The sequence below is a fragment of the Armigeres subalbatus genome, chromosome 3 (assembly GCF_024139115.2).
Source record: "Armigeres subalbatus isolate Guangzhou_Male chromosome 3, GZ_Asu_2, whole genome shotgun sequence".
NCBI classification, from domain to species: Eukaryota; Metazoa; Arthropoda; class Insecta; order Diptera; family Culicidae; genus Armigeres; species Armigeres subalbatus.
In genome coordinates, this window is record NC_085141.1 from 107569604 (window position 1) to 107596352 (window position 26749).

A 26749-nucleotide genomic window follows, 5' to 3' on the forward strand; every position below is an offset into this window, starting at 1 on the left:
CTCCACCTTCCCCTATTATTAGCCGCGTTGGTTGATGACTGATAATTAATGATGACGCACTGCTAAATTTGTTTGCCATTTTTTGTTATTCATTAAATCTTCAATTATATCTACTACAGTAACCAATATGTTGTGGAACTGTTTAGCTTACAGTTCATCTGCATTATCAACACGTCGAAGACGAAGTACATGATAGGAAGAGGCTCAAGCGAGGTCAATGTAAGTCACCCACCACGAGTTTCTATCGGTAATGACGAAATAAAGGTGGTTGAAGAATTCGTGTACTTGGGCTCACTGGTGACCGCCGATAACGATACCAGCAGAGAAATTCGGAGACGCATAGTGGCAGGAAACCGTACGTACTTTGGAATCCGCAAAACGTTCCGATCGAATGGAGTTCCCCGCCGTACCAATCTGACTATCTACAAAACGCTCATTGGACCGGTAGTTCTCTACGGACACGAGACCTGGACGATGCTCGTGGAGAATCAACGCGCACTGGGAGTTTTCGAGAGGAAAGTACTGCGTACCATCTATGGTGGGGTGCAGATGGCGGATGGTACGTGGAGGAGGCGAATGAACAACGAGTTGCATCAGCTGTTGCAACCATCCATCGTTCACACCGTGAAAGTCGGAAGACTGCGGTGGGCCGGGCACGTAGCCAGAATGTCGGACAGTAATCTGGTGGAAATGGTTGTCGACAACGATCCGACGGGAACAAGAAGGCGAAGGCACAGCGGGCAAGGTGGATCGATCAGGTGGAGGACGATTTGCGGACCCTCCGCAGACTGCGTGGTTGGCGAAGTGCAGCCATGGACCGAGCTGAATGGAGAAGACTTTTATGTATTGCACAAGCCACTCCGGCCTTAGTCTGGTAATAAAATAAATAATCAACCGCAAGGCGGTGCTACTGTACATGAGAGATCAGTTTGACTCGGCATCTCAGGATCTGTGGTATTTTGAAAGTTGCTGTCATTTGCAGTTTTTTGGGTATTGAAAACCAATTTGTTGGGAAAAGGGGGCTTGCTAGTCTTATGGTTACCGTTTCTGCCCCATACGTAGCATGCCGCGAGATCAATTTCAGGCCTGTTCATTCTCCTACTTTGTATTTCTTTTCTATATTTCTCATGCTCTCGCAACCACTAGATCAGGAAATGGACTTCCGTATCGTTTTCATTTCTATCCCAAGATGAATACACTACTACACCCAACCAACGGATGGCAGATTTTAATACAGTTCTGCATAAGAACCTTACAGAAATTGTATAATAATTGGGCATATACAACTTCCGAAGATTTTTTTACATAGTTGTATTGAAATCTTACAGATTTGTATTATTTAAATACAATATCTGTACAGAAAGCTTACAGAAATGTATATGCCCATATTTTATACAAGAATTGTCAGATTTGTTTTTTGGTGTAGGTGTTCCAATTTGCCAAATTTATGGGAGAGAAGAAGGCGGGGGTGAAAATTCCGTAATTCCCATACTAAAATCCAAGATAGTGGAATGGTGAATCTGGCAGATTGGAACACCTAGTGATGTATTCATCTTGTTCTATCATTCACCTTCAACTATTCTAGCAGTAACTGTTAAAAATATAAATGCAGGAAAAACTCGTTTTCTACATCCAATAAGAATTCCGTCTTTTGCTCTCCGATCACATTGGCCATTTGTTATTTGTATCGAAATTAGCATCAAGAAACTGGTCATAGTAGCCAGGATTCACATCGAGTTACTGTACATCGAGTAAGGCAATGTTCACTGTATGTAACTCAAGTAGGTATGGTCAGTAGACTGGCCCAGATTACTATGGGGAGAAAAAAATGTTGTCGAATTCCACGGGGCACTTAATCATCATACAATGTTCTGTGAAATTGTTCTGTAGCATACCAACTGCCGTTTTTGCAATTCTGAGGTCAATCGAGCAATCAGAACCAATTTCCAGATCGAATGAGTGACGGAGGTGCATTTTCCTATACATTTTGGCTGAAATCACCATACAAACTTGAAATCAAATGCGCCAGCTTATGCAACAAGCGATTGAGCTGAAATTTTCAGAGATTGATTTTCTCACCCAAAGACACAATCCTGGGGGGTGCCCCGTGGAATTATACAACTTTTTGTTTCCTGGGCCAGTCTAATGGTCAGTACTGTAAAAGGCATGATCGTCATAAGGCAGAGAGCAAAGCTTTCTTTTCTATCTCAGGCTACCAAATGAAAAACTCGTGGGGTCTTTGAACAATTTCGCATGGAAGGCAGTCATGAAAGGGTGTTGTGCTTTATTTTGAAATTCCAATTTCCGAATTATTTTAATACATATATGCAAAGTTGAAAGTGGTAATCAATACAAAAATAAAGCAGATATTGCACACTGCCCATGCCCTATCACGAAACAAATATTTTTCGAGATTTTGTAGCATGCCTTTCATCCTTCGCGTTTCAATAGATATTGAAAGGGGGAGATATGTAAACATCGCGTGACATCTCTCATTGAAAATGAGAAATTGCAATACTGGGTATGGTACTTCATATAGGTATTTCAGGAATTTAAGTGGCCTTTACAAATACATATTCTTAGGTTATTTAATACCTATACTCTATACATTGACTAACTATAACTATAACTCTATACATTTCAGGTTTAGAAAAAAAAAATGCTAGTCTATGACGAGCTGTACAAAACGACAATAGGCCGTCTTGTGGAACTTGAGCTTGAGCTTGATTGACTGCTCGTAGTTGCTACTCCATTATGACCAGATCAGCTGTTCTTGCACAGGGAACCAACAGATGTTTGCTTGGGACTAGCACACATCTTCAATGTACAAAGTACTGGTGATCTCATTTGTTAGGTCATACTGGCGCCTGCCACGTCAGAATGCAAGTCAATGTAGGGAAGGGGGAGGAAATGATGATGCAATCACTCGCCCACTGCAAGCCGAATATACCTCTGCACTTTCCACGAGTTCATGCGGAATTTGTTGGAATTTCTGTGTTAGGTTGGAGAGGCAGAGGTCCGTCTTGGTTAACGAGCTGCCAATGTGATAGATGGGAGAAGGTAACTTGATGGAATTTCTAATTGGATGTAGGAAACGAGCTCTATAGTTCATTTCCAATTCTAGCAGATTACTGATAGAATACTCAAGTTGAAGATATAGGAATAGTAATGGAAACGGTATGGAAGTCCATTGCTAGAACATGAGAAATAAAGAGAAAGATACAAAGTAGGAGAATAGAACGGACCTGGGATTGAACCCACGACCTCCTGCGTATGAGGCAGAAGCAGTAGCCATATGACTACCAAGCCCGTTTCAATAGGCCGTCTTGTGGAACTGTGTATTAACTATTAACTCCAATAAAAAATACGCTACTCTAGGGCTAATTTAACATTTCCAGTACAGAAATTGTTTAAGAAAATATTTAAAAATATTCTAATGCAGCAGGGAGCTTGGGGTGCCAGAATAAGCTTGCAGGATGGTCATACCACAACACCATGCAGCACAGAAATTGTTTTCAAACATACCTATTTAAAAACATTCAAATGCAGCAAGGACCAGAATAAGCTTCCAGCTTGCTAAAGTCTCTAGCCTCTCTTTTGGACTTACGACGTTTTCAAAAATCACGCGAGAAATGTAGTAAGAAATCCTGCTTCGAATAGCTGTGCCTGACGGCGAATGACACTCCATGGGGAGATTTCAGTGCTGTAGGGTGGTATGGTATGACCAACCTGCAAGCTTATTCTGGTCCCCCAAAGTCCCGGCTGCATTATAATTATTTTTATATTTTTTTTTAGAACAATTTTGGTGCTGCAGGGTGATGTGGTCTAACCATCCTGCAAGCTTATTGTTGTCCCTGCTGCATTAGAATATTTTTAAATATTTTTGAAAATAATTTATGTGCTGCAGGGTGGTGTGGTATGACCATCCTGCAAGCGTTTTCTGGTCCTAGTTTTATTAGTAACGTATCCCGTTTCCATGATACCAAGAAACTTAGTTTAATCTTATTGTAATTTCTTGCAGGGTGGTGTGGTATTGGGTAACAAGCTGTACTAAAAATATTGTGCTAAAGAAAATTGGCTGCAGGGTGGTGTGGCGCAGTGTAACATTTCCAGCCTCACTGTTATTCAATGTGTTGTACTTTTTACAACAGTGCGCGTCCCGCTAGGTTAAGGTCAATTTTCTCTGCCACACCTTGAGCGCACTTAAATGTCAATGTTCTAGTCCTGCTTATGAGGTACTCCGATGAAGTTCACTTCCAACTGACAGCATCAGCGAAAAGTTCATGGTGCTGATCACTGGGCGGCGTTACCGGCATTTCTATACCTGCTAACCTGCTACTCTTTGGTTTAACATTTTCACCACGAGCTCATGGAGGATTTGTAGTTGAAAAAAATCAGTAGTTACGCAAATGTATAACAGATGTGGGTGTTTTAAAGGGAAATAGTGATCATAAATGAAGTAGGGTGAAGGAGGTGTTAGTGGATCCACAAAAGAAAATATGTTTTAGAAATCCATAATTATGCGAAATTTACAACTTTAATATCTCAGCAAATACATAAACTAATAAATTTGCTAATAAAAATGAGATATGTGTTATTTAACATCAAAAACTACCAAAAATTGCTTGCACCACTAATGGGTACGTTCCTTTGGTGTGGTAAAAATTAATTGTGGTTGGTAAAGGTGCTATCCATTGACTTCTTATGAGACTCGCCACTATTGGTACAGTCACTCCTCTATAGGTACAAGGGAGTCAATTTTATTAACAAAATTTATTGTATTCAATAGTTTTTTAAGCGAAATTTGAGGGAAAAGTTGCATTAAACAGGATAGTTAAAGCACGACGCATAAACTAAAAACATCGTAAAGTGTAATGTAATAATTATGGAAAATATCAATAAAACCCAATTACTTCCCCTATTGGTGCTACCTCCATTAAAGGTTAGGGTATCCGTAAGGTATAAGATTATGATGCAATTTCACAATCAACGCCATCTCTTGCATGCAAAATTTGTGGATGGTACCTTATCGTCAATTTTTATGTTTGTAACTTTGAAACAGTTATTCCTTCGGTTGCTAAATTAGCAATAAAAAGGTCTACAGAGTACAGTGCCAGCTAAAATTATTTGTCTATCTGCGAAAACTCTTTTTCTAAATCTTTATTTCTGTGAGCAGTCCAGGAACCTCAACCCAGAAACAAAGTCTCTTTCAACATTAATCACGGATTCCAACAAGGTAACCTAGGGGTGACTCACACCTTAATATTTCCTTATCCTTTTTTGCAGCAACGCGGTAGTAAAAATGCTCCTATCCGATATTTCAAGGATGTTCGCAAACTGAAACTCAGCGTTCTCAATTTGTTCTTGTTGTTCATCAGGCCATCTATTATTTAGTCTACTGTTGAAATAATTTGTACAACTTCGGAAGCATTTCAGTTCTGAATTTTATGTTAGTTTGCGACTCTTGGGATGAGGTTCTTGCCTCAAGCCAACCTAAAAAATCTCCGGAGAGCAGCGCACTCCACATCATCAGATCCTACATCAAGGTCAAATTTCATCGAAGTTAGTATTAAGATCCAATGAAAGTTAAATTTCGCCAGTGAAAGGTTCTATGTTCGGACCTGAGGGAGGCTGATTTTACCGCCTCCCCCTGTCACATATTTTTAGTGGGAGAGAGTGAAGAGCTGGTTGTGCCTCATTGGCATTGGTAATTTCGATAAGTGAAAATCTCAAAATTCCAGATTTTGCTAGTCATGTTTCAACTCGCTAAGAGATTAATTGCTTTTAAATGCAGAATGCAAAAAACAATTCTGATAAAACAAAAACACTGCTATCCGGGATGAAACTCTCTTCGAAGACAAATTACCAAGCATAAGCCCAAACAAATAAGACATTCATTATCATTCCGTGCTCTCGGGCAATTGATTTTACACCGACAAAAACAGGCAGCTATAGAGGCTTAACACTTCCCTTCCGAATCTACTGCTCTACTGGAAGATAACCAACAGGCAAACAAGCTACCAGCAGATTCCAGCAGGGCCTTCCCTGTCTTGTCACGAATCGATCTAATAAACTGATATCGATAAACTAAACAGCTTAACAACAACAACAACACTACCACCAACCACTTTGCCACCTATTTGTTGCTAAGTTGTTCGTCTTCTTATTCCTCGTCGTCGTAGTCTTACCTTGCTGAAAGTAATTAGCCTTCCGCACGTAGACACAGACCAGTGCCATCAGCTGCAGTTGCGATAGTCGCTGCCGGGTGGACTGCGGCAGCGGCAACAGATCCCGCAGGTTGGCGATCTCCGAGTTGATCAGATCGCGCCGCAGCTTGGAGGCTCCTTTGGTTGATTTGTTGGCGTCGAATCTGGAAGAAGGGAAAAAGGAAATTCTGATAATGTACACTAATTTTTGAAAAATCTGATATGTGTTTCATTGGAGTCATTGAAAGCTCGTGCCACGTACACAAATAGCGGTACCATAAGGTTACCTCCCATAACCATAAATACATGTCTAATAAAAGCAATGAATAGAATTTGATGTGAATTTCAATTGAGCAGTGGACAAATGTCACGTACATATGCGGATCCATAAATTCATGGAAGCATAAAGCATAGACAACATGTGGAGGCATTCTTTTTGTGAGTCCAAAACTTCTGGGCGGTCGTTCAATTGTTCTTCGTCGACGTTTAACCCATCATAAGCGATAACTCTACACGTGCTGAATAGAACAGTCGAAGCCATTAATTGCTAATTTATGATCGTTATCCGTTCAGCGCCACGCCGACTTTATGCTGTTAATTTTTACGTGTCTGCTTTATTGATCATATAAATCAAGCTGGAGCATACCAATGAATCGAATGAGTTTGAATTCGTTTCGATTTAAATAGCAGCCATTTTGATTGAAAGTTGCACATTCTTGCATGTTCCAAATATGTGCATACAAATTAATTAAAATAACGAAATAGTTTCATCTGTGACCTGTATAGTTCAATCTTGGAGCTAAAGTTTAAACCCAACCAGCGGATGTTAGATTTTCTTACAATTTTATATAAGAATCTATCAGAATCTGAATCCAAAACTGCGCATATGCAAAACTGTTAAATTTGTGTATAAAATATGTAAGACAACTCACTTTATGGTCTCCCGAATAATTTCTTGAATGTCGTGGAGGAATTTTCGTAAGAATACTTTTATGCCCAGGAAAGTCGAGACAATTTACAATCCGAGCCGGCACCGGGAATCGAACCCATCCACCCTCAGCAGGTCTTGCTTTGTAGCATATCGAACTGTAAATGTTGAACGATCTTCAACAAAAAATGCATATTTCTCCACTGTTAAAACACCTACCCTAACATCTTCACATCGTGTACCATTACAAGACAAACGTTGCGTTGTTTGACCGTACACTTATCACCTTTCGCAGCAAACCCGTTTCTCAATTATCTGCTCCAGATTCATCAACTGAACCGAACAAAATCTCTATAACCTCAACCTCCCGAGCAACAACTTGGCAGACATGTAGGTACGATGACTCTGTCGAACCTCCCAGTATTAGACATTTTAACCCCATCTTGTACGATCGTAGCAGAACATCTGTTTTCGATGGTCACTCTCAAAGGCCCTATCATCACTCATCGAGATATGTACCGAAATGTTTTTCGTCATGTCGAGTTGTGTTGTTATTGTTGTTATTACACGCTTATCGCTCGGACAAGAGTCCTCCGGTCCGCCCGGCCGGTCCCGTCTCAGCCGCGCTCGCCGCGCCGGGCCGATTAATCGGTCAAGGAGAAACCGCCGAAAATAATCTACCCGTGCGCGCAGGTCGCCGCGCGGTGGTGAGCTTATGGGAAAACGAACCGAAAGATCATCTCCTCACTATTCTGCTCGGTATCGTTTGGCGATTCCCAATGGTTTGGTTCCTTGCTTGCTCCTCCACCGCGTGCCCGCCCTTGGTGGTGGTTGCGCGGCGCGTGCAATATAAACATTTCAATAGGTTTTGTCCGCCCGGTTCCTCTTATCGTAGTCTAGAAATCACCCGACTGTCAATCTGATTGGCCAACAGTTATTTGTTATTGTCATAATTTCTGTTTTGTTAATATTTCATTTTCGGACCTCACCTCGACGCGACGTTGAAATGCGCGCTTTGATTTAGGAGGACGGCTGGGAGACGATCCTCGATCTCTATGACGGCTGGATGGAGGTTCTCAAATATTATCGAGAGAGGTGTTGGTTATTATAAGATTATCGGAAAACCAACTCAATTAGCTATAACATGCAATAAACTGTAAGGAGACACTTAACTATTTAAATTGTGGCTTCATCAGTCTTCAAAAGTCAATAAACGATGGATATTTTACCTGAGTGCTGAGCTTAGAAATTACTATTCAGAGCAACTTTGAATAGGATTCAATCAACACTAAAACAATGTGGTAAAATATATGTCCTACTATATGTAATACTATTGTTGTATCCGGTTTGTATTAATACTTAACCGATATGCCAGCGTTCAAAACATTTCTAAATCGGCACTAAATTGGATAATTTTTACTAAACTGAGAATCGTTTTCCTGCTTATAGTTTGTAACTTATCAAAATCCTGCACTATTTTCAATGCCCCATTTTCACGTTATTTATTTGTTATTTCTAGAAGTGTCGCAAAACGTTATAAGGTACACCGGGGCAAGTTGAAATGCGAGGTAAGTTGAAACGGAAGCTGTAATTTAGATCAGCAATGACCGAATGCCCTGATTATTTTTTTCAACAAATAACTCCCCTAAACGCACCTTCTGACTGCCATTCCCGGAAGATTGCAGCTACTAAAAGCAATCCCTGCCATTGTTTATTTTTCACCCTTTGCAAAATTCCAACCAACTTTTTGACGTGCCAATGAAACAGGTCCCAAAATGATGTTTGGAAGTGTTTTTTCATAAAATTTTCACAGTAGGTAATCATTCAATGTTGAATAAACATAATGATTATGAAAAACCGATGAAAGATACGTTTTAATTTTTGTATTTTGGTAGTTTGATATTGCTCCGCATTTTCAACCCATCGGGGCAAATAGAAATGCGTGGTGCGGGGCAAGTTGAAACAACGATTCAAAACGTCACCCTCGCAATTAAAGTTTCCAGAATTCAATATGATCCGTAAGTACATTCGGAAAACAAAAATTAATAGAAAGGTCCAAAACTCTGAAAATTAATTTAATAAATTTCTTCCCTATCGTGAATGCATCCCTCCTACAATCACCACTGAAGAATAGAATAAAAATGGGCCATGTTTAAGCTGCACGGTCTAGTTTTGAGATTCTTAATATACTTTGCCTCGCTGTGAAATAAAAAATAAAAATCATAGAGCTTGTAAACATTTCGTTAATTCCACCTTTCACTTCCCCAGCCCTCCTTGCTCCAATAGAGGGTCTATGAGAGATACGCTGGTTAATTAATGTGAATTTATGAAGAAGCCACAGCCGAATTAATCAGGCGTATAATTCAAAGAAAAGAGTATAGAGTATCAAAATTTGGAATGTGACTTTTATGCGAGTAAATATCAAGATGGTCTCATCATCAAGTGGGATTTGATTTTCAAAGTTCTAGAACAAAGCTTACTATTTTATCAGGGTTTTAGGAGACAACTTCAGGCTAATTTCTGAAAGATAATCAAAATCGTCAAAAATATACATGGGACTCTTATGCAAATCTTGGCAGTATAGTCACCTTTAGAACCTCGTGAATCTTGAGTTACACTGAGTACATATATTTTGTTTTTGATACGGTACAGTTTGCTTAAGTCTGTATACAGCGCAGTGTTTCAACTTACCCCGATATGCGGGGCAAGTTGAAACGGAGCATATAAAAAAATAATTTTAGTATGCAAAATATTTATAAAAAAGTTTGGTAAGGTTGCTTATTTTTTATGTATAATGTTTGGGCCGAACAAGCAAACACCGCAAACGGATTGAAAATTTATCAAAGGGTGATTTTTTTACAGCACTTCAAAGTTCAACTTTGAAAAAACCGTTTCAACTTGCCCCGGTGTACCTTAACCTGGAAAAATACCAACTCGTTACAAGCTTTTTATAATTGAAAACTGTTTTTTACTAGGGTATATGGCTAGCCTGTTATGCTGCGGTCTGATATTTATTGTTGTACATCAGCATACATATATTGGAGCACTAACCAATATTATGCCATCAGGCGACTTGACTGCTTTTGGTTATTGCGTCAAGTAGTTGAAAACATCGATAATTGCCCATTTCTTATTTAAGCCACCAAAAGTGTCGAACGAAATGGATACAATTTTGGGTAATTTAAATTAATTACCCAATATAAGCCCTATAGGTGGATGCAGTTTTCAGCCCACTTGGGACAAGTTGCTGTTGATTTCAAATATACGAAAGATAAAGATGGGTTGCTGTTTGATTGGTTGCAGTTTTACTTACGTTGAACAAAGGCAGAATGCAAACGAAAGCAGAAAATCATAACACCTGCTCTCGTGGAGCGAAGCTGAAAAACAAGTTTGTTAGAAAAAAATATACATTCCTGTTCTGACATCTTAGTTTTAAACGAAGCTGGAATTTTCTCGACCACAATTTAAAGAATTATAGTGACGAAGTGCAATTCGCACCAGCTCTGATCAATCACGGAGTAGCAACCATTGATATGTACAGTCAGTCTAAGCTAAGCTAAGCTAAGCACAATTTAAAGAATTATAGTGACTGTTTACACATATTATTGGCCCCCATATTTGTATGCTGCTAAATCCAGCAAAAGATAGGTCAAACGATAATTATTTTGTAATTTTTTTTTTCCAAAATAGAAATTAGAGATTAGAGTCAATTGGGTGATATTCAAGTATGCCGCAAAACAGTTGATCAAATTCTTATAGAGTAGAGTGGGGCAAGAGTACGCACTTAGTTTTCAATCGATCATAGCCCTCATGAAGCAAACTTCTGCAAATCATATCAATGTCAACGATGTTTCCTTTATGTTACCCAATGGAAAAAAATGAAATTATTGTAATTCGTTGTAGTAGAACCTCTTATTGCAAGACATGTGAAAAACGCTCTCTTACCCCACCGGTGGGGTAAGAGTGCGCATTGGGTGGGGTAAGAGTACGCAATTTTCCAATCATGTTTTACAAGTATATATTAACAAAAATAAGAGTAAATAACATTTAATTGATGTTTATTGAAAGTATATTATGGAATGTTTGAAGATTACGTAACTCTGAAAGGGGGAGGGGGTCCTAGAAATATAAACTTTCACACGAAAAAACATTGTTTTTTATTATATACAAAAAAACTACAGAGGTAAAAATATACCAGGTTTCGCGGGGCTTGAACAAAGGAATTTTCTTTAAAGAAAGATCACTAATTACGCAACGGAAAATTTGAACATTTTATCACCCCTCCCCTCAAACTTACACTTTTTGTATTAGTCCTCTCAAAATTCTATGAATCGTCAAACATCTCGCAACCCCACCCAGCTCAGCATTGCGTAATTTATGGATGTTTCTTTTGATCAAAGGATTATCATTTAGATGAAATTGTGTTTTCGGACTTTGTTTAGGTGTAAAACAATACCAAATACAATTTTATTATTCCGCTTCAGTGCTTTGTTCGCTAAGTCCTTCCTAACACCAAATTACTTATCTTCACAAGGAGAACTTCTGATAATTTTCAATTTCTGTCCCTATTTTTCTTTGTGGTGGATCTTTACGCTTTGGGAGTAGTCTTATTTCGCGTCGGAGCTACGGGTTTGTCAACGGAACTTAAAGGGCCACATGCGTACTCTTGCCCCACCCGTTCCTGCGTACTTTTACCCCACAGCCCCAAAATGTATTCAGTTTATGGTTTTGACCTCTTGGAAAACCAACCAAATGTTCTGCACCATAAAGTACTCTATACAATAGGTTATCGAAATAATATATGTTCACCTGATTGAACGTATATATGGTATTGTAATACTAGTTACGAAAACACAATTATTTTTAGCAAAAAGACCAGAAAATTAACTATCTTCATATCTCCCTTGTTCAAATCATTTACAATTACACATGAAAATAGTTGGTCAGAATACCTATCAAACTGATGCAGTGCTGCCATTTTATCTTTTTGATAACTTCAAAAAAATTGAAAACGTACTCTTACCCCACGCGCACTCTTGCCCCACTCTACTCTAAAGGTTTTTAGTAAAATGTTCTTACAAGTCTAGATGTTTAGATTCCACTGCTCAACAAAGCTCGACCTCTTGTAACTTGAAAGACATGCCTTTTCCAGTCTTACTGTAGAGATATACAGAACGTAAATCTCATCATATATAAAATTGCGGAATAAGGAAAAATAGTTGTTTTTAAAGACTAGTGGAATGAATAGTAACGAACTTAAAAAATAATAAAAATTACTATAATTATAAAAATAGTTGAATGATTCCTAGATTTGTTAATTTTAGGGTCCATTCGAATTCCCACTTCATTTCATTTTTCATTTATTTAGTTATCATCTAAACAGATAAAACTGAATCAACAATTTGACGCCACAATGCACGGTTCGAGGCCGCATCTCTCCATCCTCCGATACGCCCCACGCTCGCCAAGTCGTTTTGCACCTGGTCTGCCCATCTCGGCCGCTGCGCTCCACGCCGTCTCGTACCTGCCGGATCGGAAGCGAACAGCATCTTTGCAGGGTTGCTGTCCGGCATTCTTGCAACATGTCCTGCCCATCGTACCCTTCCGGCTTTAGCTACCTTCTGGATACTGGGTTTGCCGTAGAGTTGGGCGAGCTCACGGTTCATTCTTCGCCGCCACACACCGTCTTCTTGCACACCACCAAAGATGGTCCTAAGCACCCGTCTCTCGAATACTCCGAGTGCTTGCAAGTCCTCCTCGAGCATTGTCCATGTTTCATGTCCGTAGAGGACTACCGGTCTTATATACGTTTTGTACATGACACATTTGGTGCGAATGTGAATCTTTTTTGGCCGCAGTTTCTTCTGGAGCCCGTAGTAGGCCCGACTTCCACAGATGATGGGCCTTCGTATTTCACGACTAACATTGTCATCAGCCGTTAGCCAGGATCCGAGGTAGACGAAATCCTCGACCACCTCGAAGGTATCCCCGTCTATCGTAACACTGCTTCCCAGGCGGGCCCTGTCGCGCTCGGTTCCGTCCACAAGCATGTACTTTGTCTTTGACGCATTCACCACCAGTCCAACTTTTGTTGCTTCACGTTTCAGGCGGGTGTACAGTTCTGCCACCTTTGTAAATGTTCGGCCGACAATGTCCATGTCATCCGCGAAACAAATAAATTGACTTGATCTGTTGAAAATCGTACCCCGGCTGTTACACCCGGCTCTCCGCATGACACCTTTTAGCGCAATGTTGAACAACAGGTACGAAAGTCCATCACCTTGTCTTAGTCCCCGGAGCGATTCGAACTTTCACACAGTTTTGCACACCATCCACCGTTGCTTTGATCAGTCTGGTAAGCTTCCCAGGGAAGCTGTTCTCGTCCATAATTTTCTATACTGATGTATGCCGCCTTGAAATCAACAAACAGATGGTGCTTTGGGACCTGATATTCACGGCATTTTTGAAGGATTTGCCGTACAGTAAAGATCTGGTACGTTGTCGAGCGGCCGTCAACGAAGCCGGCTTGATAACTTCCCACGAGCTCATTTACTAATGGTGACAGGTGATTAAGGATGGTGATCGCTCGAATGTTCTCACACTCCAGCTTGTCGCCTTTCCAGCTGCTTTATTGATCTTTAGCTGTTGGATGGCATCCTTAACTTTCCTCAAGGTGGGGGCTGCTTGGCTTCCATCGTCGGCTGAACTGACGTAGTCATCTCCTCCGCTGCCTTGACTTTCACTGCCTGTACTCTCAGCGCCATTCAGATGTTCCTCGTAGTGCTGCTTCCACCTTTCGATCACCACACGTTCGTCCGTCAAGATGCTCCCATCCTTATCCCGGCACATTTCGGCTCGCGGCACGAAGCCTTTGCGGGATGCGTTGAGCTTCTGATAGAACTTGCGTGTATCTTGAGAACGGCACAGCTGTTCCATCTCCTCGCACTCCGCTTCTTCCAGGCGGCGTTTCTTCTCCTGAAAAAGGCGGGTCTGTTGTCTCCGCTTCCGTCTATAACGTTCCACGTTCTGCCGGGTACCTTGCTGCAGCGCGACCACCCGCGCTGCTTCCTTCTCCTCCAGAATGTGTCTGCACTCTTCGTCGAACCAATCGTTCCTTCGACTTCGTCCCATATACCCGACGTTGTTCTCCACTGCGTCGTTAATGGCTGCTTTGACTGTATTACAGCAGTCCTCAAGAGGGGCCCCATCGAGCTCACCCTCTTCCGGCAACGCTGCCTTGAGATGCTGCGCGTATGCAGTGGCGACATCAGGTTGATTCAGTCGCTCTAGGTCGTACCGCGGCGGTCGTCGGTACCGAACATTGTTGATGACGGATAGTTTTGGGCGCAGTTTCATCATCACCAGATAGTGGTCAGAGTCGATGTTAGCGCCACGATATGTCCTGACGTCGATAATGTCGGAGAAGTGCCGTCCATCAATCAGAACGTGGTCGATTTGTGATTCTGTCTGCAGTGGTGATCTCCAGGTGTACCGATACGGGAGGCTGTGTTGGAAGTAGGTGCTGCGAATGGCCATATTCTTGGAGGCGGCGAAATAAATTAGTCGTAGGCCGTTTTCGTTCGTCAGCCGGTGAGCGCTGAGCATCCCAATACTCGGTCTAAACTCCTCCTCTTGGCCAACCTGAGCTTTCAAATCTCCTATGATGATTTTGACGTCGTGGCTTGGGCAGTTGTCGTACTCACGTTCCAGCTGCGCGTAGAATGCGTCCTTATCATCATCAGTGCTTCCGGAGTGTGGGCTATGGACGTTAATTATGCTGAAGTTGAAGAACCGGCCTTTGATCCTCAACCTGCACATTCTTTCATTGATCGGCCACCACCCGATCACGCGCCTTTGCATATCGCCCAGCACTATGAAAGCTGTTCCCAGCTCGTGTGTGTTGCCGCAGCTCTGGTAGATGGTATGATTACCTCCAAACGTTCGCCGAATCCACGGTCCTTGAGCACTTCGGCGAGTATGCGTGTGCTCCCGATGAAGTCAAGAGATTTGCAGTTCCACGAACCGAGTTTCCAATCGCTAGTCCCTTTTCGTCGCTGTGGTCTTCGCCGATGGTTCCGGTCCGTACTCTCTTGTTGATTGTTCGTTGCGTATGTTTTTTTAAAGCCTGGCTTGCAGGGCCTGACACCAATCCCCCTAAACTTCAGGAGGACCATTCCTCCTTATTCCCGGTGGACCATGGTGCACAGTTTCACTTAGAGTACCTCGCTTGCACTCGGACGATGATCAGCCGCCCCAATATGGAGAACAGACGCTGTTGTGAGGCGATCCTGACATGGAGAACAGACGCTCAGTAAGACGGGGTTGGTTACCCGATCTTCCCTTAGGTTGCTCGTATCCCGGCCAGCACCAAGGGGAGGTAGGGATAAAAGTTGCTGGGTAAGAGGCTAAGGACCGCGAGATGAGGTCTATTTTATTCCTTCAGGTACGCGAAGTACCAATGGTACGCTTTACCCAGCATTTGCCGTGCCAACTATTGTAAATCTGCTAGGTATTTTTTGACAGTTCGCTATCATTAATGCTGAATCGAGAACTCGGTAAATGAATTCGATTACCGATGAGACTACCGAGAGCTCAGCTGTTGAGAAATCGGTAATCCATTTACCGATCCCGGCAGATGGAATTAAGTGTGTACTGTGTATCTTGGGAGGTATGTAGTCAAGTCAAAGGACTTAATAAACTGAAGGAGAGCGCTGCTGTTGAAGATTGCGGGGGCCGTAAAAGCCTAAGGTTGGCCATTCTTCGTAAGGAACAAATCACAGCGCGCGTCTCAGCGGGTAGCTGCAAAGCAAGGAGATGCGACGGACGAAGAAGCCCCTGATCACCAGGATCAGTGACTACTTCAAAAGTAGTTATGCAAGTGCAATTTTATTTATTTTTATAAATTATAAATGCTTTTAGAACAGAAATCCTCGTAAAAATAGGAACTCTACTATATTACGATATTCTAATGGGCAGTTTAGTTCTATAAAATTCAATAGAAACGACGGAATTGAAGAACATAATAATCTCCAACACCAGTTGCAACGGATTCGTGTTAATTTTAAACCTAGCAATAACCGAGTGAATACCAATTACGTGCCCGTTATGCGACTGATCGTCTGTAATACGAAGCGAAGCGGAAATTGGGAAATTTGCAACTATGTTGCACATATTGAATCACATTAAAAGAAATGCCTGGAACCGGCACCGGAAAGCTAGAAAACTGCAATTGTAATACAGCCATGGGCCGGAACGTCTGCTTCTGGAGTATTTTATGAAGATTCGACATATGAAGCCTTGGATGATACAAGCATCAATCATCAATCATTGAATCCACAACCAATCATCAAGTGATAACGAAGGTACCGTAATCCGGGGGAACTTTGATCGCCGGGGTGTCATCAGTTTAACAATCAACTTATTGTGAGTTAGGTATCCTTATCTTGACTAAATTTGCAGCTGAATGATATAGCGTTCGGATGAATTTGTATTTATTTTTCGCCAAAATTTGAAAAATAAAATCAACATTAATTTTTGAACTCACAACAAGCTGCCAAAAAAGCACTCAAAACAAGTATAACAAAAAAAATTCAGCTCGTACCTATAATTGTGTAATATGTAATCTTCTTTTCTTGGTTGATCCATATTTTTTGTTTCAAAATTTACATGTTTATTGATGAAAATTCCGATAATTAAAACTAGCGGTGATGATGCCTTTCTCGAAATAATCGATGCACATCGGCTCAGCGTAAGGGATTCCATTGCCTACCTTAAGGCGTTTACAGACGCTTGCTTTATAGATAAATGAATGAAACGTTTGATGATCAAAGTTATCCCAAATTGGAAAATCAAAAAATTCGACAAAAAAGATTTTTCAATCAAGTTTAAAATTATTACTCGTTTTTAAAAATATGAAAAAATCCATGATTTCACTTACGAAGAAAATATTTACAAAACAATCAAAATAATGATCAATGTTCCCCCGGATTATGGTACCAACATGAATAATCAATCATCCAACGATGACGACGACAAGACATATTTCGCAGTGCAATGTTTGAAACCGACGTTGAAACTCAAGAACACGACTTGTCCTAGCAAGAGAACACTACAAAGAAAGCTAATGGCAAAGTGCAACGAATTAAAGAAGGCCGCTTGCGAATGGAAGAGCTCGTGAAGTTTTTGGAGCATAATCATCTTTCGGAGAAAATAATTTTGAGTGAGGATGCTACTAAAATTAATGTACAATTAGAATATGACTACTCGACGAAGATGATATTCCCCAATGTAATATATTTGAAGCGACAAACCCGATAAAAGTTTTACAGGATATAAACAATCACACCGTAGGACGAAACGTGTGTATGGCTCAACCACTACAAATTGGTGCCCCGTCGTTCTGCTTAAAATACTTCTGTAGCGACAATAAGTTTACGGTTCAACGAGTCACTAGTAGATGGGAGTACTACAAGAAGATGCTATGATCGGTGTAATGCAAATGCCACGGACTTTGAATTGTAGGCTCCACGGATTAATGAAGGCTGGTTCGATTGAGAAGCAGGAATATTGTCGGTCGAATCCTACCAACACTTTCGGGAGTCATTTGCGGTGCAGCAGTCGATCTATTCATCTGAAGCTGAGGCATGGGTGATGAAGTGAACAACCTGCGTCAAAAAAAGTGAGGTATACAAAAGGTACATATGGGAACAGACAGACAGTCCCGGATACCCATGATGTTATATATCAATCGACTCAGCTCGTCGAGCTGAACGAATGTCGGTCTGTCCGTGTGTAATACTATGTATATGTGTGTGTGCACACGAAAACCGAAAAACATTGGCCAACGGTTGGTTGGTTGATTTGCCTTACAGCGTTTGCAAGAGCCGTAATGTAGGCAATTATTTATGATGTGTATCACACTAAGGCAAAACCAAGGGATTGAATAGAGAAAGGCATCGTCACCGCTAGGTGGATTAATCTGGGTTTTTAAATAAAAATGCATCATCAAAGCTACCGTTTCTTAAATGCTAGATCTGGTCCGCACCCTCCATGTCTTGGTTATTTCATCTTATCCATTTGAAAAATAGCTCGATGAAGTGGAACCGGGGCATCTAGCACATAAGTGCTGTTGAAGGTTGTCGGCTTTTCAGCGGAAATAATGAAAATGACAGCTGTGCGCGCCCCCGTATAGAATGGTGTGTCGCGAGTAGATTTAAATTTGGCCTCCGAGAGGATGTCCTTAAGCGATTCGCTTGCAAAAGAACAGGTTCTAATTGAAATCTGGTGTTATTATTGTTTTCTATTGAAATTTTGCTGGTTCGATACATGGCTGATGCTTTTCATACCAAGATTTTTTTAATTAATAGCTTTTCATCATTAATTTGTTTATTGCGTTTTCTCTCAAGTGTTTGAAAACCTCTGAATTGGATCATCGCCAGCGGAGTGTGCAACAACAATAACAGTAACAAACACCCCAACAACGGCCAGGTAATTCACTGATGAATGATCTCTATTTGGACAACGATCATTGATCACCGAAGATCGCCGCATACGGAATTGCCGCAGCAACGAGCCGTGTGATTGGTCCGTCGTCATCCTCGTCTATCGTCGTCATCTCGGTGGAATTTCTTTTTTCGGCACGCCACCAGACGCGCTCCAGCCAAGATCTCTATATTAAATCCCCTCAGTGCCCAATACTGGTATTTGGATATTTCTCATCATATTCCCTCGCAGTACCACTCGCCCTTGCATGTGCGCATCCTTTCTCGATCGGCGATGACTATTACACTGTGGGGTATGAGAAATGAGGAACACGTTTGAGCCGTTTGTGTGAGAAACTGACATTTGAAGTTAACTCGCTATGATATCAAAAATTGAGAATGTAAATGTGTTATGAATTTCCAAAACATTTCTTAACATGAATTTGTTATTTCGATTAAATGATTTTTGTTATTTTATGTATTTATTGATTTCCACTACCTTGGCCAATCAAAGATCACTAGGACAAATAATATTTATGACCGAATTTAAAACCAGCTATTCTCATTTCGATCATTTATTTTTTCTATATAATCTACATGACTGTACAAATCATTGAACAGGCTATTTATTTATCCAAAATTTGTAACACAGTGTTATTTGTGTGTCTAACCAAATATCGCCGCAACGCAACATCATTCTTCTTGACGTTTTGTTTACTTTTCAACCTCAGGATCGAATCTTACCATGAGCCTTGCGCGCGATGATCATTGACCATTAGATGATCCACTCACCGCCACCAACAACCATCTCGTTGTCGCCGTCGTCCGTCGTCCGTCGTCGTCGGATCACATCGCGTCTGGGCTGACCTTCCCCGTGCCGTACGCGAGGGTCTCTCGTTCGGAAGATTGATCTCTCTTCGGGCTTTGTTGATGCCTAAAGCCGGCGGCAAGGCGCGCGATTTAAAACCAATATCGTTTTGACGCTTTCGGGATGCGTCGTCATTTGCTGGCCATTTGATCCGCTTCTCATTTTTTTAGCCTATAGCTCCGATGTTGTTGAGGGATTCCAAAACGAGGAATGAGCGATTGGTTTGGTTTGTCAGAACGCAGCAGGGGTTCCTCCGCTTAGATTTAGAGGATTGCAGTTTTTTCTATGATCTTCGTCTGATGTCATTCTCGTGGCATTTTAGTTCGTAACAAAGATGCAGGTGAAGTTGATTCGAAATCTGTAATCGTTGAGGCTGGAGTTGAGGTCATTGAACGACGATACAAAACAAGCGTATCCTGCTTGTATTAGCAATGTTGTTTTTTGTTTTTGGCCGATCGTAATTTGGTAGAATAGTTGAACATTTTTCTGTGAAACATTTGAACATTTGTATTGTGAAATAAGAAATAAGCAATCAGAAATGAAAAAACTGATAAAAACAAACAGTGGGAAGTAGCAAGTGCCAAGCGAAAAATGACACGTCATGTACGTGTCTGTATGTGTCTGCGCAAAAAAGGCCCGCCTGTTCTTTAGGCACTAACCCTTAACTCATTTGGCCACTTCACTGTTAAATTTTCTAGCTTCTACAAAAGAAAAGGGCAGATCAAAAAAAAATCAATATCAACATAGGCGAAATACATTGAATGGCCGGCATTGTCATTCATTTGAGCATAATATATTTTCTCACAGAAGTACGACACGTTGCCAAATATCTTCCACCTGTGCTAGTTAAATAGGGGAACTGTTTCGATCTCCATCTCACTGTACATATGTCCATCTAGACCTGTGCGCCGCCGCGCCACGCCGCCGCCGCCGACACTTATTGACGTACGCCGACGCCGGTCAAGGTGTCGGCGGCGCGCCATACGCCGGTTGGCTCGACGCCGCCGAATTTCGTATTTCACGCCGATGATTGGCCAACACAAAAATCACAGTATGCAGAACGTTTGCATCTGTCGGACCAATGCAACCTATCAGGCATTAATTAAATAGCTGTTATACCTTTAGCAGATTTGTTTGCTTCTATCTCTATCACTTTTACCCGCATTGGCGTGTTAAATGTTAGATCATCCAAGATCTTATTGGCTACAGAAAGCAATAATGGTAACTTGGCTTCTGAAGCTGGAACACGATGGGGCACGTGACCCACCAAATTGAACATTTCCTTCACTCTCCTTGTACTTAAATAGTCACAATTGCTCTAAAAACAACGGTTTCGATTTATTTTGATAAACAATTTCCAAAGAAATTTCTTGGTTTTCCTGAAATAATTTCTGAAGGAAGTCCTGGAGGAAGTTCTGAAGGAAAACCTGAAGAAAATTCTTAGAGTCTTGAGGAATTTCGGAATTTATCTCCGTTTGGAAGATTTTCTGAAGGAATCCCTGAAGAAAATTCCGAAGGAATTCTTGGAGGAATGTCCAAAGAATTTTTTTAGGAAATTTAAGCATGTCGGTAATTCCTTAAGAAGTTCCATTGAAATTTTTTTTCTTGATGACTTACCGAATAAATTTCCTAAAGAATTATTAAAGGTATTCACGAAAAAAAAATGTACAAATTTTCGAATGACCTCCTGCTGTAAGATACCAAGGAATTCTTGAGAATATTCGAATATCCGCAATCACAGGCGTGGTAGCGGGTCACTTTTTAGTGACTTAGTCACTTTTTTTGGTAAGTCACTAAAAAGTCTCTTTTTTCGAGCTCAAATCACTAAAGTCACTATTTTCAACTATTTTGTAACTTTGGCTAATTTTAATTTTGGTTAATTCCTAGAGTTCATGGCAGAAATTGAATGACGGATCGGAAAAAATGACCGATAAGTGCCTTTTGGTCCGAAAGTTGCTCTTGACTTCTTCGTGACTTAATATTCGCTTTGAAACTTGGCCAACCATTTAACTTGGTGTTCTTATGGGATTTTCGACAATAATTTATTGTAAGAGTTTCATATAATAGTTTATAAACTATAAGTGATGCAAACAGAATGCGCACAGGGATTTGTTGATTTTGAAAAACTATCAAATTTCATTTCGTATCAATTGAACTGTTTACGTTCAGATTAATATTATCAATTTTAGATATACTTTCCAGTGTTTCGAGGAAACCGAAAATGAGCAAGAGGTTGGTCGAAAGGTCATTAATGCATTCCTTAAGCAAACATGTATGCTTTCCATTTTTTGTAACAAATAAATATGACAATTTTGTAACATAAAATGAATCGAAATATTAAAATCCGCATCTGTGTTTGATAAGGTAATGGGATTTGAGGCGGTTACGTATCAATATTTGTGAATTTTGCAAAATATATTCAAATGATATACATCTGAAACTGAAAATGCATAAATTTTGGATACTCAAATATTAAAAATCGTGATTGTTAAAAATTTTAATGATTTTGAATTTGACACACACCATGATATTCCGAACAAATTGCTTGTTCATACATGTTTGTGAAAAGGTACAATGAAGATTGTGCTGTATTTGTTTGTTTTGCGATGAGATGAATATATGTTAAGTGAAATGGAAAACGGTCTATTTAACCTTTTTTTCGTCAGCATTGGTCACTTAAGTCACTATTTTGAACGACATTGGTCGCTACCAACCCTGCAATCTCGATATTTTGGGAGTTTGTCTTGGCATGTAATTTTGATTCTAGAGTCAAAACTTAATTTGTTTTAATACTGTACTTTTGAAGAAATTCCGGGAGAAATATAGGAATTTCCGAGGGAATTTCTAGGTAAATTCCAACAGCTGTTTGGAAAATCCATTTAAAATTCCTTCGTAAATTATTTTCAGAACTCCTTGGAATATTTCTTCAGAAACTTATTTTAAAATTCTGTTCGAAAATCTTTTCAGGTTCTTTTTCGGTTATACTTTCAACAATTGAGTCGGAAATTTCTTCAGGAATTTCTTCGAAAATCTCTTTAGAAAACCCACCAAGAACTAATTTGGACATTTCGACATTGTTGTTTCAAAAGGGCGAAAGTCGCAAATGTAAACATTGACTTCTTCTGCTGATTTCAGGAAGTTTAGAGACTTCTGGTGGTATTTTCCACTTCCGTTCGATAGAAGGCGCGGAGCACCACCAGTTCCAAGTGGTTGTTAGCTGAGAGCGGTCCTAGTTGTTGAGGAATTTGCATGAAAAGGCATTGTTTACGTTTGCGACATTCGCCCTTATGAAACAACAGTGTCGATTTATCCAGGGATTCCTTCAGAAACCCCTCCGGAAAGGCATTTGTAACATTTTCAGAAATTCTTTTGGCACTTCCTCCAGGAAGTATTCAGAAAATTACTTTAGTAAACCATACAAAATTACTGCAGGAATAGTTCCGGAAAGAATTCGAATTTGGAGAAATTTCTAAAGGTATTTGAGAGCTAAACTTATTTTCAAATAAAAAAAAACCCTTAAATCGTTTTAAACAAATAAAGGAATTTACAAACAAAATTTCCGAAAAATTCGAACTTTTGCACACATTAAGGTACCCCCTTATAATAGGATATCTATATGAAACGCGGATTTGAAACTTTTCAGTTCAAATTAAGTTTATACATCAAGCTGCATACAAGAGGAAATTTGGATACTTTCGAGCCTCTTGAAAGGAGGCTTCTGAGCCTCTTGAAAGGAGGCTTCCGAGCCTCTTGAAAGGAGGCTTCCGAGCCTCTTGAAAGGAGGCTTCCGAGCCTTTTGAAAGGAGGCTTCCGAGCCTCTTGAAAGGAGGCTTCCGAGCCTCTTGAAAGGAGGCTTCCGAGCCTCTTGAAAGGAGGCTTCCGAGCCTCTTGAAAGGAGGCTTCTGAGCCTCTTGAAAGGAGGCTTGAGCCTCTTGAAAGGAGACTTCTGAGCCTCTTGAAAGGGAGGCTTCTGAGCCTCTTGAAAGGGGAGGCTTCTGAGGCCTCTTGAAAGGAGGCTTGAGGCCTCTTAAAAGGAGGCTTCTGAGCCTCTTGAAAGGAGGCTTGAGGCCTCTTGAAAGGAGGCTTTGAGCCTCTTGAAAGGAGGCTTGAGCCTCTTGAAAGGAGGCTTCTGAGCCTCTTGAAGGAGGCTTCCAGGCCTCTTGAAAGGAGGCTGCTGAGCCTCTTGAAAGGAGGCTGCTGAGGCCTCTTGAAAGGAGGCTGCTGAGCCTCTTGAAAGGAGGCTGCTGAGCCTCTTGAAAGGAGGCTTCTGAGCCTCTTGAAAGGAGGCCTGAGCCTCTTGAAAGGAGGCTTGAGGCCTCTTGAAAGGAGGCTTGAGCCTTTGAAAGGAGGCTTCCAGGCCTCTTGAAAGGAGGCTTGAGCCTCTTGAAAGGAGGCTCTGAGCCTCTTGAAAGGAGGCTTCTGAGCCTCTTGAAAGAAGGCTTCCAGGCCTCTTGAAAGGAGGCTCTGAGCCTCTTGAAAGGAGGCTTCTGAGCCTCTTGAAAGGAGGCTTCTGAGCCTCTTGAAAGGAGGCTTCTGAGCCTCTTGAAAGGAGGCTCTGAGCCTCTTGAAAGGAGGCTTGAGGCCTCTTGAAAGGAGGCTTCTGGCCTCTTGAAAGGAGGCTTCTGAGCCTCTTGAAAGGAGGCTTGAGGCCTCTTGAAAGGAGGCCTGAGCCTCTTGAAAGGAGGCTTCTGAGCCTCTTGAAAGGAGGCTTGAGCCTCTTGAAAGAAGGCTTCTGAGCCTCTTAAAGGAGGCTTCTGAGCCTCTTGAAAGGAGGCCTGAGGCCTCTTGAAGGAGGCTTCCAGGCCTCTTGAAAGGAGGCTGCTGAGCCTCTTGAAAGGAGGCTGCTGAGCCTCTTGAAAGGAGGCTGCCGAGCCTCTTGAAAGGAGGCTGCTGAGCCTCTTGAAAGGAGGCTTGAGGCCTTTTGAAAGGAGGCTTCTGAGCCTCTTGAAAGGAGGCTTGAGGCCTCTTGATAGGAGGCTTCGAGGCCTCTTGAAAGGAGGCTCTGAGCCTCTTGAAGGAGGCTTCCAGGCCTCTTGAAAGGAGGCTTCTGAGGCCTCTTGAAAGGAGGCTTCTGAGCCTCTTGAAAGGAGGCTTCTGAGCCTCTTGAAAGAAGGCCTGAGCCTCTTAAAAGGAGGCTTCCGAGCCTCTTGAAGGAGGCTTCCAGGCCTCTTGAAAGGAGGCTTCTGAGGCCTCTTGAAGGAGGCTCTGAGGCCTCTTGAAAGGAGGCTTCCTGAGCCTCTTGAAAGGAGGCTTCCTGAGCCTCTTGAAAGGAGGCTTCTGAGCCTCTTGAAAGGAGGCTTCCAGGCCTCTTGAAAGGAGGCCTGAGCCTCTTGAAAGGAGGCTTCCGAGCCTCTTGAAAGGAGGCTTTGAGGCCTCTTGAAAGGAGGCTTCCAGGCCTCTTGAAAGGAGGCCTGAGCCTCTTGAAGGAGGCTTCTGAGCCTTTGAAAGGAGGCTTCCGGGCCTCTTGAAAGGAGGCTTGAGAGCCTCTTGAAAGGAGGCTTCCGAGCCTCTTGAAAGGAGGCTTCCGAGCCTCTTGAAAGGAGGCTTCCGAGCCTCTTGAAAGGAGGCTTCCGAGCCTCTTGAAAGGAGGCTTCCGAGCCTCTTGAAAGGAGGCTTCCGAGCCTCTTGAAAGGAGTTTTAAATATCACTTTCAATACATTAAATATCACTTTCAATACATCGATACATCGGAAACAACAAATTTTCAACAAACAAACAAATTTTGACTTGAAACTTAACATATGAATACATCGATTGCAGGGTAAAACAAACCAATACCTTCCTGAACTTCTGAGTAGTATCACTTTGAAAGTGAATAACTTGTTTTCGATACAGTCCTTATATCCGCCATTACGCGTTTTTGTCCGAGGTACCCCTGGGAACAGCGAAGGTACCCCCAGGGGTACATGTACCCCAGGTTGAGAACCGCTGTCTAGAGTTTCCGAAATGTATTGATGAATTGCTGGAAGATTTTCTATTAGAAATTTCTGAAGGATTTCTCCCAAATGGATTTTCGAATGTATTCCTAAAACAGTCTCCGTAGGGATTCTCATAGAACTTCTTGGAGGATTTTCCATGGGCATCTAATTCTTGAAGGAATTTTCAAAGGAATCCCTAAAAATAGTTTCGAATGAATTACTGAAGAAATTCTGAAAAGACTCCGTAAAGGAATTTCCGAAAAATCCCTCAAGTAGAAGGAAGTAATTTCGGAAAGAAGTTCCGAAGAAATACCCTAATAAATTTTCAAGGGAATTCTTAGTGGAGGTTCTGAAGGAATTCATTAGGGAAATTTTAAATTAATTCTTAGAATTCCTTTCTCAAATTTTCTGAGGAATATCTTGAGGAATTTCCTCACGAATTTCTGGATTTATATCCGAAGTACTTCCCAATGAACTCATGTGCTGTGATGCGGAAGTAGAGGATGTAATGTAAACTTTTGCTGTGGAGATACAAGCTATAGCTATTAGCAATTGTACAAAAAACCCTAAAATGCATAAGAAGCATGAAATGCCTTGCTGTGTGATTTTTTTTCTCAGCTCAAAATACTTCACGCCGCCGCCGCCGAACATTGCTTACGGCGTGACGCCGCCGACGCCGCCGCCGGTGTAAAAATGGTCTTACGCCGCCGCCGTTCACAAATATTTCGGCGCACAGGTCTATGTCCATCTCATCGCTAAACAAAGAAATACGGCACCAAATTCGTCGCTTCTTTTTGTCAACACGCGTGCTCACTGCTGAAAAAAAAACACAAAAATAATAAACAAACCAAATTCCTTTCCATTGTTTTGTTTTTGATGGGATGGAAATAGGAGCTATGAGATGAAGTGGCGTATTAAGATTTGCAACACAAAACGCTAATTTAATGAACCACTTGTTCAATCTACAATGCACGCAATGAAGATTTTCACCTGAGAATTTTCACTATCAGTTGTTTGGTCGTCCTGACTCCTGACAGCACACAGCAATGATTGCGTGAGTACGTTTGACTGATTGGGGGTTCGACCGATGGAACAGCAATTGTTGTTGGCCTCAATACTCCTCCGAAACGATTGCCAGCTACAAGACCAAGCATAGAAAAAGACTTTTGCAACTTGATCCTGACAAGCGGTTTGGTAAGTGCATCACGATGGTGAATATTTGGCCGAGGGACTACACTTTAAGCCTGAGAAGCTCAAATTTTGAGGAAGCTTGTGTAAGATGTGTCGGAAAACGGAAAAGAGAGACAGCAACAGACCACTTGGAAAAATCCAGTCGGACGTCTGTGGAC

General features: G+C 41.4%; 1 protein-coding gene across 1 annotated transcript in view; it reads right to left on the minus strand.

Annotated features, from left to right (window-relative positions):
• LOC134226107 (uncharacterized) overlaps positions 1–26749 on the minus strand; it is a 206215-nt gene that overhangs the window by 111288 nt on the left and 68178 nt on the right. Inside the window, exon 3 of the mRNA XM_062706661.1 lies at positions 6189–6370. Within this exon, the coding sequence (XP_062562645.1) occupies positions 6189–6370 (182 nt within the window). The remainder of the gene's footprint in view (positions 1–6188; positions 6371–26749) is intronic.